General features: G+C 40.0%; 2 protein-coding genes across 11 annotated transcripts in view; one reads left to right on the top strand and one right to left on the bottom strand.

The window, feature by feature from the left end:
• LOC122885440 (plakophilin-4-like) overlaps positions 1 to 18,510 on the bottom strand; it is a 79,590-nt gene that overhangs the window by 60,894 nt on the left and 186 nt on the right. For 2 of the 8 annotated variants that reach the window (XM_044216530.1, XM_044216527.1), the window contains exons 1-2: positions 5,843 to 5,954; positions 2,775 to 2,908 (exon numbers count right to left, since the gene is read on the bottom strand). In XM_044216530.1, coding sequence (XP_044072465.1) covers positions 2,775 to 2,908; positions 5,843 to 5,858 — 150 coding nt within the window. In that variant the 5' untranslated portion in view covers positions 5,859 to 5,954. Of the gene's footprint in view, positions 1 to 1,503; positions 1,820 to 2,774; positions 2,909 to 5,842; positions 5,956 to 9,192; positions 9,212 to 18,510 lie in introns of those variants that run through there. The other 6 variants (XM_044216529.1, XM_044216525.1, XM_044216534.1 and 3 more) reach the window with 6 other exon arrangements.
• The window catches only part of LOC122885441 (coiled-coil domain-containing protein 148-like), a 28,389-nt gene continuing 27,822 nt past the window's right edge, over positions 17,944 to 18,510 (top strand). Inside the window, exon 1 of one of the 3 annotated variants that reach the window (XM_044216537.1) lies at positions 17,944 to 17,999. The gene's annotated coding sequence lies outside the window, so the exon portion shown is untranslated. The other 2 variants (XM_044216539.1, XM_044216541.1) reach the window with 2 other exon arrangements.

The following is an 18,510-nucleotide window of genomic DNA, read 5'->3' as shown; positions in this document are numbered from 1 at the left end:
AGACATCAATTGGGTTGCTAATTTATGCTTACCAAAATGAGTCTGTCACTGTCAGCTCTTTACAAACATACAGATAGGTGACAAATTAAACTAAAGTGTCTAATAAGGTGTTGCGCCACCAGAACAGCTTCAGTGCTCCTTGGCATAATATTACAAGTTTCTGGAACTTGACCGGAGGGATGAATCACCATTCTTCCACCAGGGCTGAGTGACAATTTTTCCTATTATTGATATACAGTATATCAAAATATTACAAATGAACAAGATCTTTAACAACTCCCTTTGTTAGTTTGTTAGCTGTCACATTTAGTGTTGTAACATACTGCTGTCATGTCTCTATATTGAGGAAGCATCTGGCATGCAGTGAAGCAGTATCTTAAATCCATGTCAGATGCCATTAAATCAATTATACTTTCAATGAAGAATCCCCTCAAAAAGGCTCGTTGTTTTCAGTTTTTACAGATAGTCAAAGAAAACACTTTTTTTTAAAAGATCATTTTAAACACATTTTTAATCAGATTTTATGTTCCCAAGCATCAAGAAGTTGTAACCGTAATAAACAATAAAACTACACAATGTATGTATTGCAAATGGTAGTTTGCTAGATGATTCTCATATGGAACTACCAAGTATTGATTTTCCCTCACCAGTTTTAAAAAAAATATTCAAATAAATACCAAGGACATCTCTGATTTTTGTAATAACACAAAACAATAAAGGAAAATACATTGACAAGACACAGAAGAGCATCGTGATTGCTGAATCTACACAAAAGACAATCTGTCTGGATGAGTGCCAGAGTCTCCCACTGCTACAATTACACTTAAGATGAAACAGATAAAAAACTAGGTCTTAGATAATCCTTGAAAAAAACCCCAATTTGGTTACATTAAATTTGAATAATATAATAAATACTGAAGAGGGGGAATTTGTAAAATTAATTCTGAATTACAACGCAGTTTCAGGTTTTGTGGTTGAATCAGGCTTGAAAAATAGCATGTGTGGTTCTTTAAAGCGAGTTGGAATGTGTAGCAAGAAAAACATTGACATTTAAACACTTAAATGGGCTCTGTAATAAACCATTATAGATGTGTCATCCAGATGGTGGATCAGTGCTATTAAGAAGGCACGGAGCAAAGGGAGGACTCCATTAACCAGGAACAGCAGCAAGACAGAACCAAATCCTCAAATGAATGGCAAAAGACTGGGGCTTGTTAGTAGTCAGAAGGGAAGCAAGAGGGAAGACATAAGTCCAAGCAAATGAACACACAGGGAGAATGCAATCAGAACATGTTGGTGAATCTTTCCTTGTTTGGGCATCAGGGCAAAGCCTGTGCAGCTGTAACTACAGCAGTGACAGAAACATAAGTTTGGAAAGAGAGACAAAGAAAAACAAAAGAAGACAAGGAGTGAATAAGACAAGTGAAGGAAGGGAAATCAGACAATAAAAAGGCAAAAAGGGGATAAAAAATAAAAGATGGTAGAGACAGAGTAAACACTTACCAAATTCCCAGTCATTCTAAGCCCCAGCCCTAACCGAGACCACAGCTGCAGCACAGCAGACTTGCATGTTTACATCGAGAACAGGATCCCTCGAAGGTCTGCCTCTCAACAATCACAGGAAAACCTCACGCAAAAGCACAGAGGGGGAAAAAAACACACTCACACTAGCCTTGTCTCTGACTTCCATCTTTTCACTCTCACTCACCCTCTGATTTGCCTCTCCAACTCTGTTAAATACTGAGGAGAACGATCATTTTACAGCCTTGACTCTTTAGCAGGAATCCCCTCTGAGGCACGTCTCCAGCCAGTCACTCTAAAAGCAACAGCTCGCTCTTCCTGCTTGCCTGCATGGATATCTGCTCTAACCGGACAAACCACTCAGGAATACTCGAGGGAAGGAAGTGACATCGACAGGTGCTCCCTCCTTCCTTCCTTACTCATGTAAACAATACCCACTTTCCAGCAGCAGGCCTAAATTGGGTGGGCTATTTCATAATAAATAACCAGAGAATGCATTTAATTCATTTCAAACTGTAGCTCAACTAAAGTGTCACTCAAGAAAAAGAAAGGTATGTGAGATATCACAGAAGGGAATTAACATCATTAATAATGAGCAAAATCTCTTTAGCCCAGTTTGCCCTGTGCTGGATTCCTAGGAATATGGAGGGTTGGAGTGAAGCCAGAGAGGAAAGGAGAGTGTGGGTGTGTGTGTGTGTGTGAGACAGAAGGGAGCGTGGATGAATCACAGAGAGACAGGCATAGATGGAGTGAGTCAGAGGGCATATCCCTCCACAGGCTCCCAAACCCTGATGATCTTCCTGGTTGTCCATTGATGCAAGCCAGGCCATGACTGCAGGCAATAAAGGACCAATAGCTCCTAGTCAAGCTTATTCCACTTCAATTTTTCCACAAAACAAAACAAAAAAAAAAAAATCCACTCAGACCATAGTTATGCTATAAACAAAAATCTTCTCATCATCCCACATGCAGAGAAATGGCAACTTTCTATTTTGGGCTCCGTGCCACAGAGGTAAGTTATATGATTAGGGTGACAACAGGGTGTGTGACACAAACGTGCAGGAAAAAATGTCCACATACTTCGCCCAGTGGATTTTCTTTTAGTACAATGTTTGAGTCACTGGACAATTTAGCGTTCTATAAATGTCACTGTACGTAAATGGTCCATAAAAGCTTTAACAGTGCCATGATATGAGAGATGTAACATGAATCAATGGGCTCTTAGCGCAGTATGAACGGAAGAAACACACTACCTGTTCTTTGACAGAGGCCAGGATGTTGTTGGCGGTGTTGTCAGCCTCCATGGTGTGGCCAGTTGAACTGTCACGGATGGTCAGCAGAAGCCCCTCCTCCGTCACTGGGCTCTGCTCAGGAGCTGGCATTCCTCCTGTGTGGACACACACACACACACACACAGACACACACACACACAAAACATGATCTGGTCAGCACAGGCGCTCTTCTGGAAAAAAACAAACAAAAAAAAAAACAACAACTCCACAATCTTGAACACACATACCAGACTGTGTTCATGTGTGTGCAAACACACTCATAAATACACACTTGAGTCAACCACTCCCCGATACACACAGGCGAGTGATGCTGAGAAGTGACTATCAATGGTCACACGCCACCACGAGCAATACACAAACACACACCCACACATGCCATATGGCCCAAAGAGAAAAAGACTGTCAATGCGACAGTGCAAATCAATGCCATATGGCCTTAACACAAGTTAAATAATGATTTGTGTATGTAATACAGTCACATAAAAAAATATAACACAAACACAAAGGCAGCCAGTGATTCTAGTGAAGCCACAAAACAATATAAATTCAAATCCTAGCAATGCAAAAGCTGCCATAAAATACGAAGCATGTGTGCGCACAGGTGGAGAGGTTGAAGGAGATGAGCGAGGGCAGGCCTTTGAAAAAAATACAACAGAAAACAAGTCACCAGCCCGACGGAAGCGATAAGGTGTTCCTGTCTCCTTTGCTCTCTCTGGCCTCTTGTCTGGGATTGAAATGAGAAAGTAGAAAGAATAGTTATGGTCTCATTATGTCTGTTGACAGGGAGAGTGTCAAGGGAACGCTGCTCAAGGTGGATCCATATTTACTAGAAGGTGCCTGTTGAGCCGGACAGGGCAGTTAAAGGCTGCGATGGCTGCCTTACAGCTCAGGGTTGCAGCAGCAGACAAAAGCATTGGATCTAATAACACAGGAGGTATGTGACTTTAGGGATTTTACTATGACTTTTACCGCTTTAGAGATCCACTACTGCTGTCATCTCCAAAATACGAATACAAAGACATATTCCAGCCGTTGGTTCCTACACATATATCTTGACCTACGTGTTTTACTTTACTAAACCCAGTGGTGGAAAGTACATTTACTCAAGTACTGTACTTAAGTACAATTTTGAGGTACTTGAGTATTTCCATTTTATGTTACTTTATGCTTCTACTGCACTACATTTCAGAGGGAAATATTATACTTTTTACTCCACTACATTTATTTAAAAACTTTAGTTACTAGTTACTTTGCAGATTCACATTATTAATACAAAATATAATCAACAAATAAATTCTGATGTATTATGGATAAAGATAAGACTTTATTGAGCCCTAGTGAAAATCACAAGCTACCCAGCAGTATATATAGTACAAAATAAACCCCACCTTTACCAGCTGCAACATTAAAATGTGATGCTTACACAATAATGCATCAATAATTATTATATAATTATATAATATATATTATTCTGAAATTAGTCATTCAACAAAATGAGTATTTTTACTTTTGGTACTTTAAGTATATTTTGATGCTGATACTTTTGTACTTTTACTTAAGTTATTTTTTGAATGCAGGCCTTTTATTTGTAACGGAGTATTTCTACACTGTGGTGAAAAAGATCTGAGTACTTCTTCCACTACTGACTAAACCAGACAGAATGCATTAAAGGTGATGCATGTTGTGGTGAGACGAGGTCTTTACATGTGAATATAGCAGTAATAGTAGAATAGAGTAATATCCGCTGCTAAAACCACCATGAAATAACCATACGGTAATTAACAAAATAGCCCTGCCGCTAGCAACTGAATACTCCCTCCATGAAAGTGTCTATTATAGTATTCGCAATCCATAATGGCAGCCTGAGGGTGACTGGAAGACCTGATATACAGTAGCTTTGCTGAATGAGTCAATTTCCTGCCGACAGACATAATTTTTAAAGGGTTAAAGGGTCATATTCTGTCATGTAAAAGCACTCACCAACCTGAATCCGCCTGCACACACACAGATGAGTAAGGAATCATTTAGCTCAGGCTGACAGCCAGGTTGTGTGAGCTGGTTGGCTTGTTTACAGTGAGAACATAAAAGTTTTTGGCCAGGGATGGGGCATTGGGCGGGTGGTGGACGAAGTACGTGGGAGGTCCCCCAGACATTTGGACGAAATGTGACCCTGAGGTATTCTGGGAGTCTGTCACCAAGGCAGCGTGAGCATTTCAAGGTGTCTGAGCTGAACCGAGTCATGTGCCAGCCCTGGTGTTAAATGACAGGAATGGTTTTACTACTTACAAAGTATGTTTGTCCACACTGGATATTCCATGTATCCCCCTGTCAACCTCCCAAATTCCTTTCCTGCTCATTCATAGTGTTGCAACATACCGCCCTGACTCCCTCCCACCTCCACTGCAGCCTTTGAATCAAGGACATGGCACTTGATTCCCAGAAAACACAGTAACAGGAAATGGGAAAAGCTGTTTGAATTTGGCAGAACTCCTCCCCCCTGACTTCTGCACAGACACAGCAGAGAACAACAGAGACCCAGTACTGACTGAGTGCAAATTTTAAAAACTGACAGAAGTTGTCGACCCGGTTGGTGTGGACAAAATCCTCTCTCTTTCTTTCTCTCTCAGTATCTTCTCACAGAAGGACAGAGAGAAGCGTGCAGCTATAGAAGCTAGGCCCTGATGGTAATTGTCATTTAAACCATCATAGATTATAAAAATGTGCCTCATCGTGCCTTTCTGTAACCCTTCACTATTTGATAAAACTCGTCTTCCTTCAAAAAATGACTTCGTAGCCTGTAAAAAAATAAAAAAATAAAATATATATATATATATCCTCACGTCTTGACCAAAATCTGTATGTATGATCTGTCCAAAGGAATACTTCTCAGCAATCTAAACTTGACTGTAGGAAAGTGCACACTAAGCAGACTGTAGGAAATAGAACCACAGAAAAAACAACATATGAAAAGGAAAGCAAACGCTATTGAAGTAACCATTAAGCAAATAAAAATTGTGATGTGAGCCTACCTCTGAAATTCCCCATTATATCTGGTTCAGAATGATTTCACTCTGCTTAGCTTGGGGTTCTCAGCAGCTCTGAGAGAGGAATGAAGACAACGATGCTGCTGCCAACCTACCACAGTCCTATAGGCACATGGCTGACTGGTTCTTCAACATTTCTCTGTGTTTCCCTCCAAATGCTGAGGGGGAAAATAACCCCGCTGCACTGCCTAGCAGTTAAAAGCCTTGGTATGTCAAGCTCTTAGACAGTTTGAAGAGCAAGCACAACACTGAGAAGTAGGTGAGAAGCTAAGGACCCGAGCCCAATCTGTGCAGCTTTCAAGGCAGTCATTAGGTGAATGCCTAAGGACTGTACTGTAGTTCCCACAGAGTAAAGATGACCTCATTCTGGTCTAAACAAAGAGGCAAACCAGTGTCTAATTATTACCATTACGGTTATTTCCCTTGACTAAGCAGAAAATAAACACTCTGTATAGGACAGCATGACAAGATCTTTGAAAATAGCTAATGACAAAACAAACCTGATTTCAAACAACATTTATTACTATTCAACATGGAATAAGACACATCTCTTTCACTCGAAACTCTTTCTAGTCAAAGCTAAATCTCCCTTTTAAAGTATTATAATCCTCAGTGTCTCCAAGACTGCCAAGAAAAGTTTTAGTCTGACCCCACCCTGACTAGTCGGATCACGTGATCTGATCTTCTGACCTCAGACTCCGGCCACTCCTCTGAGCTTCTTATGCAACCGCTCTTTCCGTGACTCTCCGTCTCCCACATTAAATGTAGTTTATGGTACGAGGAAAGGAAAGGAAATGGAAATGATGGTGCAGCGTGTTTTAAAATCTGACTAAAGTGTCAAACGTTAATGAAAGAGCATGTTTCTGAAGGGAATGCTGCTTAAGAGAGGTTAGACACATCTACTGTCCCAGATTCAAATACTGCCTTCTTGCATCAATTTCATCAGACACGAATTCATCAGTTTTCTGATCCCTCCGAAAGCCACCTGTGCCATGTGTGCCCTTCCCCAAGGAGTATATGCACACAGGTAACCACGTTACTGGGAGAAATCAGGTTAAAGCAGGAAACCAGAGAACATGTTTACACGCACCGCAGTAACACGATTATTGTAACTCCTGTGTTTACATGCAGCATGGTCAGTAAGCACATTTCTACCAGGGCACATTTTGAGTCAAGACTGCATATTTAAGTGTATTGGTGATTTATCATTCTGAACCCAGAAGAATTGTTTTCATTTCTGGTCACAGCATTTGGATTGATGGTAAGAGGTTAGGCTCTATAGTGGGAGAGCACAGTTTCCTTGACTGTGTTCATGCATCTGAATTTTACAAATATCCTACACCTTCCTTAAAACCAACTTATTTAGACTCATTAATTTCTGTTTTAGTCTGACTTTCGATTTGACTATTTTGGATTCAAGGATGTATCACTATGAGTAATAATCTTTCCTTTCATGCCACTGTGTTGTCGTATTGTTACTACCTGTCTGGAATGTTTGTCACGCAATCATGTCATGTGCGCCTATAAAAACACTGTTGGAAACCCTGTTAAACAAATACATGGCTGAGAAATCAGGTTTCTCCTGCAAAAATCTGGCTGTGTTAAACTCTCTTAATCCCTCAATGCTTACATGACATTTAAGAAATGAGGTTGCTGCAGAAATCCGACAGTAACCAGGTGACTTAAGTGCATATAAATGCACTGACTGATGTATTTCTTTATTTCTCACTTTTACTTCAAGAAGAGATAAACTGTTGTCACCTGAACACATGCAGTGTTCCTGTAAGTCAAAAGACCCATTGTCTGTCAGTCAGCGGGAGGAAGATTTGTCTTCAGGAGGCTGAGTGACACCAGGTCACAGACGTTCGACACTGACAAATGGAGATGAGCTGAGAAATAATTATACATTAGCCTGAATTTCAATTGCAGGGAGTCTTAGAGAAGCAGCAGTTCAAATGCTGATTACTCTGACTTGCTGAGCTAAAAAGAGCTGGGAAGTCTACAGCACAAACAGAGCTGAGAGCTGCTTAAAGAACCTACAACAGGCTACATCTCTCCCATCTTCTGCACCTCTTTTTGGAGACAAAAGAAGTGATAAAAATTGTTTTAAGAAGATAGTAATTAACTGTTACTGAGTTCCACATACAGAACCAAACTTGGCAATCCATGAAGTGAAATCACAAATACCTTCTCGTAAGAGCTACATTGTGTGCAATGAGCTAATAAATATTTCACTGTGTATCAAGCTCAACATCCCATTAAACCTCTAAGCCTCCATATGCACCTCTCAGGATGTCTGAAACAAACATGAAGTGGTCCACCAAAGTACATGCTTGATGTATACAGTATATATCTAAGCTGGATTGACTGTGGCTAGAAGAGGGAAACCATGAGGCACGGAGGGCTGACATTAACTGAATTAGATAGTTGCTCATTATTAGCACAACTTCAACTTGTGCAGTAGGAGCTGATCAGTTAAATCTGGTGTATTTTTAATGAAAACCCACATGCTCTCAGGCCCCTGTGGCACATGGTTGCTTCTAACTTATCTAGAGTAACCTAGCAGCACTATGTAGCAAAGCTTTGTGGGGGAGAAATACAGTCCCATTACTAATCTCTCAGCAGCTACAACAACGTCCCCAAAGGCCCACGATGCTTAATTGCTTCTTTCAAACAGTGTATTGACTTCCCTGAATAAAACTAACATTTGTGGTCCAGTATAATTCATCAGAATTCACCAAGATGAACAATAATATATTTCAGCCTCAATAAATCCCCAGAATGAAGACAGAGGTAAAGAAAAACACTTTGGATCAGCTCAAAAAGCATTCACAACAGCAGTATTGTGTTTTTACAGCAAGTCACTGAATTCTGAAACAATTTCTGAAATCCCCTACTGCACACACTGTTAAATACGTGGTTAGGAAGTGTTGACTGAAGCCCTGACAAAGTAATTGCTCTGAGCTGATTTGAGAATGTGGGCAACACAAATATGCCAGTGGTCCTATACATACTGCTTGTCACTGATTAACCTTAACCTCAGACAGTACACTCCTAAGTATCGACATACTGTGACTTCTTAGTAGGTGCCACGCGTGGAAAATTTGTTTGGAGGAGGATGACAAATAATAAGTAATTATTAGATCCCTAGATATTTCACTTTCTGTTGCTCTCAACAGCTGAAAAGGCTTTGCTCATATTGACACACCCAACAGAAAAGGAATGTCTCCTTTCCAGAGCAGAAACAGTCTCACATGCACACACAATCCCTCTATCAATAATTACCCTGAATAAGCTACAGAGAATGATGTAGCCTCCTTTAAATAGACACATACCTGTCCTTCTGTTGCTATAGGATTAAACAACCTGAGAAGTACGAGGCGACATGGAGTGGAGACAACAGTCCTACAGCATCTCCTGCACCTTCTCAACAAAGCGGACATGCAAAAGAAATCATTCAGAAGCTGCACCCATGCCTACCTCACACCTTGAACGTCACCCCAACAAATGTTGCAATAACCTGAGGCCTATCTGAGCATGTGTATCCACAGGGCAGGGCTTGACTGAGTAAAGGCAGGAAACACAGTCATTGTACTAGTCTATGCAACACACAAACGCATGCATATTCCCTGAGCTGCTCTTTATCTTGCATGATATGTTTACTCAGAGAGGACATGGGGAAGATGACTGCAGACCAAATAATCCATGTTTGCACTGTGCAGCAGTAAAAACACAAGGCTACCTTTCCGTGAACAACTTCCTACAATGATCATTCACCCTCTACACCATTTCCTCACAACAATACCTCAACTAATGGGGAGAAGAGGCTCAACTGAAGTCTCATCAGCTGTTTCCAACATGACACCACCACTAATATGTTGTGACAGAATGGGGCATAAATTATTCCGATTGCATGTAAATCCCTTAAATAGAATCAGAGTTTGTGCTAGACAGACGTACTTTATCCTGTCACACATTGTTAGACGAATACATTTAACACCCTAATGCCTTTCTGCGTACAATTACAATGCAAACACAACATACAGCAGCAATGCGTCCCAATAAAGGAATTATAGCATAATGCTCTGAACATCTCTAGAGAAGTCAATACAAGGAATTCGTTGTCTAACGTATATGGCGCAAGACAAATGTAACAGAAGATTTTATGCACTAAGCTAATTGACAAAGTTGAGTAAAAGCATTTGATCATAGCTCGGGACATTCATTATTTAACCTCATTTAACAGTTCAGTTAAAAAGGTGTTTAATCAATGCTGCAGTTTTATCAACCCCACGCACTCCATTTGCTGTGTCAAACATTTTCCTACTGCTGAGCATATCAAATGGTTATCAAAATGATCATCTTTAGATTGTTTGTCATGCAGGATTCAGAGAGAGAGGTTTGACAGACATACCGAGATCATCCGAATGGGACAAATTGAAAAGGAAAATTAGCATAAGGAATGTTCTGCTATTGGCAGTGTCCTGGCTCTCACAATGTAAGGTGTCTCTGAGGTGAATAACTGAGCTCGCTCAGCACCTTCTATTAAGACTGATTACAGCAAGAGATGAATTGCCCCCAGAAAAATAATCAATCACAAAGCTATGAATAGTATAAATTTGGCTTAGCTGACTGCGTCTTCATAAAAAGGACAATTCTGTAGGCTCGTGATCATGAATTGGGAGATAAAAGAGTGATGGCTTCATATTAATGAACATTACATGTGCACAACTGTGTGAGAAATAAAGATTTTTAATATGACCACCTATCCATTCCAGTTTTGTTCATGTCTAGTTGTGTTCTCGTGTTGGCAGGGAGCTCATCTATATCTTATCACTCCAAATCCAGTTACCATTAACAGGTTTTTATATGGCTATGACTCAAAATCTGGCTTATTTTGGCTTTCAGATCTAAAAGGTTGAAGTGAAGCTTGACATGACTAGCTGTTTGTTTACCTTGTAATAGTATATCAATATACTAAAATGTTGGATGTAGAATTTAAACTGAAGAAGAAAGGACAAAGTCTGTTGCTTTGCCTGGTCAATAGGCATGCCTGTGAGGTGTGTTCTGATCTCTCTGACAACTATGAGCTAATAGATAAAATGTTGATTCCTGTCTCAACCGGTCACTCATGCTCCCTCAAATCATAGCCAGATGAAACATGTTGCTTTAAGACAACACCAACCTCACACACCCTCTAACATCACTCTCAGTATGCTGCCTGTCCAACTTCATCTCATTTAAGACAAATCCATACACCTGCAGTATGACTAAAAAGCTGGGAAATGCATATCTGACAGTGACCAGGGGTAGTTTCTGGAAATCACAATAGCTTTTCTGCTTTAGGATGTAGAGATAATTATTTTATATTGACACAAAACTACTCTGCTTTTCATTTTAATTGACAAGCTTCAGGCTCTAATACAGCTGTACAAATACACTCTGGTCTTCTGGCTTAAAGCTTTGCTAAAATGTGTTCAGTGTATTGTATATTGTATAACAGGCTGTTCTAGACAACAAGAATAAAATACTGAGATCGAAAGGTTGAATTCTTCTGTGCAGTGACACTGACTTCTGAACTTTGGTGAACTTGGAAAAACAAAACGCGAGAAAGGAAACTCCTGTTCCCGTGAAGTATTATTAAACCAGCTTAAAGAGGGAGATGGATAAGCAGAGGCCTGGCCATGTACTTCCTGACGTCTGATTTGCATTGGCACTGCCTACTCAATGCTCTGAGCTTCGGAATGGATAGGCAGGGGTCATAGAACAACATGCTGCTATCCACTCAATTTGAGTGCAGCTACTGATAACTGCTAGAACAAACTTTTAAACAGAAACATAGTGATCGACATGAGGCAAAGTCCTCCTGAATGAAATGAGCCACATCATTTTAAGTTATAGCTAGTTCTGTAAATATGCACAGTTTCAAGGCCTTTATGGCACTATTAAGTCCCACGACAACCACTGTAGAATACATGGTACTGAATTTCCTTCCCAATATGTGATAAGCAATCATTTACATTTTGGCCGATGCAGATATTTTCATTTTGTTGCAATATCATACCGTGTCCATCAGTACTATGTATTGTAAATGTGATGCTTGGTAACAGATGAGATTACTAAAAATCTGTTTTATTAGTAGCTGTCCTGATTTATTGCTAAACACTAAACTGGTAAGGGTGTCTGCAATCACTCTTAAACTCAAAAGTACAAAACGTGTAACATTTATTTTGCCATTTTTTGGCTCACATTCTTGCCTTTAGTCTGCAATTTTTCTAAAGCAGGCGGATCCTTTAAAGTTTCCCTGTAAGAGGCCTGGCGCACACCTCACTGCATCTGAGAATATGTCACATAACGTGACCACAATTTCTGTCTTGATCAGAAATCAGAATCAGAAATACTTTATTGATCCCAGAGGGGAAACCTCGGGGATGTTGGCAAGAGTGACAATTTAGCTCATTTGACTGCTCAGACTAGAAATTCTCCCAATGTGAAAAATGTATTTTAAGCAGTTAAGCTAACAGAACTTACCTGCACGCCAACACAGTATTTACCACTTCTTTCGGTTCTGGCCTGCAGATTGGAAAGTGATCTCTCTAAGTCCTAAGGGAAACCCTCATCTATAATTCTGTACATCTAAAAAAAACAGCTGCAACTTTTATGGGTATTGCAAACCATTCTGTACAGTGCACAATCAAAAGCTAACATGCTACTGTTTAACTTTACCTTGTATCTCGTTCCTGGTGTAATGCTACCCATTACTGATGACAGAACTAACATACACATCTTAATCAAGGTTGAATAGTTCAGTGACTATTGCCTACTCCTTTTAACAGAGTGCTTGAGTTAAGTTAGGTAAAACCGGTAAAATTGCCAAGGCCTGTTATTTTGTGTTGAAGAAGAAGATAATCCATATTTACAGCAGGCTTTTTAACAATAAAATCATCAGCATTCAAATCGAACTGAAAGGAAAAGAATACCTTCAAGATCAAACATACTGGGATAACACAACTGACAACTGAGAATAAACCTTGGATAACCAAAGTAACAACTGGAATAAGTGAAATGTGTAAAATCAATTCCTGTACCTTAACAATCAGGACACTGACCTGTATTGAACCATGATGCAGAAAGACAGAAGGAATGTAGTTACTTAAGTAAATGTCAGATCAGCCAACCAGCACAAGCTGGCCTTTTAAAACAATGATTTAGTTCAGGTGAGCAGGCTTTACCTTTTTTAATTTCTTGGCATAATTCAACAAAAATTCCTGGGACTCTTACAAAGACTGACAAAGGGCGAATATCTATGACTGCAATGTCACTGCTTACTGAAGGGAATGTAGGGTTTCTGTTAGATGGCACCATATGGATAATCTATCAAAGGGGATTTAATTGAAAAAACAAATCATACCCCACAAGTTGGTAAAATAAATTCCCCTTTAGTTGTACTCTGTAATGAGTCATGGAGGACGTGTATGACTTTGCAGTACTGCAGAGGTATGTATGGTTTTATTTGAGGCATTGCCTAGAATTTATATCCTTAGGGTGCCAGTGTGGGTGCCATCACATTCATCGTATCACAGATGAATACTGAGATACTGAGATGAATACGCAGAGATACTTCTGCAAATCTTTTATTATATCCAATGTATAACATAACAATATGCAATTTTTTTATCCCAGACGCCACAAAAGATGTGCATCTCTTGTGCTTGTTTTTCAGCATTTATGGGTTTACTACAGCTACAACAAGAAATCTTAAATGATGTGTGAGTGAATGTCTGAAATCTGAAAACAAGAGGGCTTGGCATTGTTCAAGTTTACTGGTGCATGCAGAGGGGAGTGCACTTTGGATGCCAGAAAAACAGTTCTTCCTGAGAAAAAAAAAAAACAAGCCCCTTAACAGGTTGGATTGGTTTGTAAGCTGGTAGCATAGACATCATAATTTCTCTAGTAAAATATCAACACTTAAGACATTACACAGAAAAGTGCTGGTTGTTCTGGGATATTTCTCTGCTTCTTGGGGATCTGCTAACTGAACCTTGTTCTAGAGAGTGAAAAAAACTTGAAGAGCAGTGTCTTATTCATTTAAGTTGTATCAATCTGTGCACCATCGCCTTAAGGCTACAGGTTTTTCATCTTTGATGTTGTCACTACTGGTATATCGAGTTAATCTGACAGAAAAAGAAAAGATACAGAATGCACTTTGATATCACGCAGCACACACCTGAATCCCAACTGCACAACCAAATGCAAAGCTAAGGACCTATCAAATGCCATTTTAAATGTCATGTGCTTGCACTGTATTTGTTCATTTCCATTGTCAACAACTCCCCTTTTCAGTGAGAGTTAATTTTACTTTGTAGCAGTATTTTAAATGCCTTGACATTTAAGGAAGTGAATCTCTGCTTCTTGGCAGTTTTATGGAAACAGGTGAGGCAAACAAATCCTACAGATTGTTTCAGTTCTCAGTTGTAGTCTGGGAACAGGCATAACCCTCATGGCCATGTAACCTGACATTGGGGAGATGCCTTCACCTTCTGACTAAATCCAGCCACCGAGTGCACTCACATACCACTTTGGGATGATACCTGATCCCACAAACAAGCTCTTTTAGCTTGAGTTTAAAAAAAGTCTAAACCAAGAAGCACACAGCCTAAGTGTATGTGTGTAGCTTATGTGCTGAAACCACAAGTCAATTAAGCAATTAGTCAATTGACGGAAAATGAATGAACAAATTTGAGAATCAACTTTTGGAGTCATTAATCAAGCAGAAAATGCCAAACATTTCTGGTACCAGTTGATCTACAGCGAGGGTTTGCTGGTTTCATGTTGTTTACATCATTGTAAATGGACATCTTTGAGTGTAAGACGAATGGTCGGACAAAACATTCAAGTCGTCACCTTGGGAAATTGTGTTTTAAACTAACCATTTTAAACTATTTTCTGACATTTCATCAACTAAACAATAAATGAAACAAAAAATGATCGACATGTAAATCAATAGCGGAAATAATCACTAGTTGCTGTAGTAGAAACTAGATGTACTCTCATTTTAAACAAAAGCTTAGTGTGTAAGACTGTTGAGTAACAACAGTGTGGCACCTGGCTCAAAAATTCATTAATTAGCATCAAGTGTCACTCTTGGTCATGACTGTAAAGGCTACAGTAGTGTTTTCAGCTGTGCTTATTTATTAAGTCTTGCTCTCTACTGGGATGGACTCCTGTACCACTCCTCCTTTTACCATCAGTAAAGAGAGAGTGTTGGCCTGGGGTGATAATGTGAGTAGCGCTCTGAAATATTCAACAAAGTATTATGTGCCCTGTTGAGGTAACTCTGCAGCCAGATAGGTTTAGATAGATGGGATTGTTTGAGCAATGAGCGAGTAGGAAGTCTCTAGATGTAAGGCAGCACGTGGAGCAAACGACAGTAGAAAATCTCTGTCCCTTCACTGCTGCTGTCCCCATAGCAGACACTGACGAGTGGGCTTCTTTCAGACTCAGCATGTCTGGCCTATGGAGGGCTATTTTACCGGACAAAAATCTATTGTGCACCAAATCTCTAGAAGCGCTGACGTGCTTTGCGTTCTGTATTATCTGTCCGGGATCCAACCAAAGCATGAAATCTGGGGCTCTTTCAGGAATCTATCTACATATCCAGTTAGATCAACAATCAGCCAGCAGCCGCACATGTCAAGGCTTATCCACACAAACCACTGCAAGGCTGAATACACTATATACATGCATTATGGTTCTTTAATTAGTTCAACTGCAAATTCATGATTATCTGTTAAGCTTGGAATCCTACTGCTACCAATGTGTTGAATCTTCACAATATATTTTAGATATCAAGAATGAATCGTTTTTTAATAATTGGTCTGCTCATTGGTTTATTCCATAAGACACTAGAGTGATATAACAAAGATAGATATTACAAGTTCACAATGGAAATTCTTGACTCTACTACATGTGGTTTCTTCTCAAGGGAAGCAGGAGAGAAAGATCAACTCTCTTTAGACCACACCATACAAATGTGGAATGGAAAGAAGCTCTGTGGGGTGGGATTTGATGAAAAAGGATTTTCCATGCCAAAGGATGAATAAAAGCTTGTCTTTGGTTGATGGCTACTATGAACTATTATTATCATCTAACACTGGAGCCACACTACAGTAGCTGAGAGTCCTTCCCAGACAAAGAAAACACTGTTGAATATCGCTCACACTTTTGAACAAATATGCAACATAATGCACTCTCAAATTATCCAGTAAAATATTTCTAGTGTAAAGTAAACATGGACATGGACAGGACTGTCAATCATGCTTGTAAGTGTGAACGGTACATCTGCATCTATAGCTATAAATTCTACATTTATGTTATGAATATACTGATGTAATACAAGATGCATTCAAGGGTTGGTAACGAAGAAACGACAACACAAAAAGCTGACTGTCACTCCGTAAAACCTCTACTTGACTGATTGAATTGTGCACAAGGGATGCTGACCTTCTCTAGGACTGGCTGAGGGAAGAGGTTGACACTTCAGCACTTTACTTAGCCTAAATACACACATTCATGCACAGACGCAAGACAAATAATCTCTTTTTCCTCCCAGGCATACAGGCTGTGAGGCGAAGAATGGAAATACTTTCCCCTTTCTTAAAAGAGGGGGAAAATACTTTTTGATCACAGTAGAAAAAAGCCAATCTGACATGCAATGTAGGGGTGAGGGTTTAAGCCTTGATGTCAGGCCAGAATTAGGGGGTGAAAAAAATACAAGGAGGAGAGGCCCACCAAAGGGCACTAAACTATTCGACTTGTCATTTCCCATTAAAAAGAACTCACCGTGAAGAGTGGGTCAAACAATCACACCAACACACAAAGGTCTTTTACAAGCATGTTTGTGTTTTTGTCTACTGAGGCACAAGGTTGTTCTTCGTGCAAACAATACTTTTTCTTACATGTACTAGTGCCCGCATAATCAATACAGAAAGTTTCACAAACATGCATCACTATCTTGTACAGCAAGAGTGATAAACATGTAGCATGACAAAATAAACTGACAACTGGTTGGCTGAATGTCTGACCCGCTACAACCTCTCTCCTTGTGCCAAACACAGTGTCACTGCTTAGAGAAAAGGCAGAAACTTCTAAAAAACAAAAACAGAGGGAGAGTTTGACTCTTAAAACCAACATCCTGCTGTTCTTTCAATTCCACAGTATACCACCCTCAATGGTTGTCAGCTGTGTGGCAGTGTGTGTCTTGTGCGATAATGTGAATCACGAGGGGAGTAACCTAGAGATTCCTCTTGGGTGTGTGTGTGTCTGCATGTTGTGTGAGAGGGTATTCGCATATCATCTCATTTTCCATATGCACTTCCACTGTTGGTGGATATGAAATGAACTTGCCACCGTATGGTCACATCAGTGATGCAGGCAGATAACCTATATATATATCCTGCATGGCAACAGGAGAGACATGAAGCACTGCTACCAGCATCTTTCATGTGATAATAGGAGTATGAGACTTGACGGTTAATATCCATCATGGCAAAATTAATAAATGCTTCTTCAATCTCTTCAGTTTTCTATGCTTAGGTTTTAGCCAGACTTAAACATGACACAGAGGGATTTAAAATTAAATGGAAAATTATCTATTCCTGTTGCAATGGCATTTCTCACACTGGGATTTTAGTGACAGTTCATACAGACAAGTACTGGGTTATTAGAAATAAGAGTTGGAGACTGAGCAAAGGGCTTTAGGTTGTATGTGAGACACATACTATTGTGCATTTCAAATCAGACCTACTTTTAAAACCAAAGTGGGGCAAGGTAATGTAAATGTGCCTTGTCTGAGGGTATAAGTCCTGAGTGAGTGACATAGGATTTGAGACAACTACCTAGCTAATTAACCAGGCTAAAAGAATGCTGCAATTTAATGCATTTGGTCAGGTAATTTTGACTATTTCTTTGACACCTTCCGGGGCAATAAATGTGAGTCCATCCTGTCCTAAAAGGTAGGTTATTCTTCCCCAGCGCAGAGCAATGCGGTTCGCGTTAAAAGAAACGCCCCTGCTTAAAAATGCCGATTAGGGTCATTAAATATGGCGTAGTTTGAATGTGGCGAGTGAACGTGAGGGTAAAGGTAAGCTTATCTTGTGGGAGCAGAGTCTGGATCTCCGCCCCTCGGCATTCCAGAGATTCCCACACTCTAAACTCACCTGCCTTTACCTTCACCACTAAGCAACACGCTTTCAAGGGCAATATCAGAGAAAAGTGAGTTTTTTGGTATCCGAAAGCTGACGCCGAAACAGTTTCTGGACGTTAGCCAGTTACGTTTTCATCCCAACGGTTAGGGACAACATCGAAGACAGCGCGTGAAGGTTCCTCAAAGGTGTGCGTTGTTGGCGATGAATCGGTCACAAGAACAAGATTAGAGTAGTATTAGATAATCTCCCGCTGTGAAGACACCTAAAGAAGTTTGTCTTGTGCCATACACATACAACAAAAGCAACCACTTTCTTTACACAGTGAATTGACGACTTTCTAAGTTCAAGTAGCAGTCCATACCCTCCTGCCTTACGCACAGATTCTTTTATTTTTCCCTACGTTTCCCCTCCCCAATTATTCTGCAGTTAGTGAAAGAGCAGGGGGAA

The sequence above is a fragment of the Siniperca chuatsi genome, linkage group LG12 (genome assembly GCF_020085105.1).
Source record: "Siniperca chuatsi isolate FFG_IHB_CAS linkage group LG12, ASM2008510v1, whole genome shotgun sequence".
Taxonomy (NCBI): domain Eukaryota; kingdom Metazoa; phylum Chordata; class Actinopteri; order Centrarchiformes; family Sinipercidae; genus Siniperca; species Siniperca chuatsi.
Note: the sequence above shows the minus strand (reverse complement) of the source record. Positions and strands in the feature narration are given on the sequence as shown.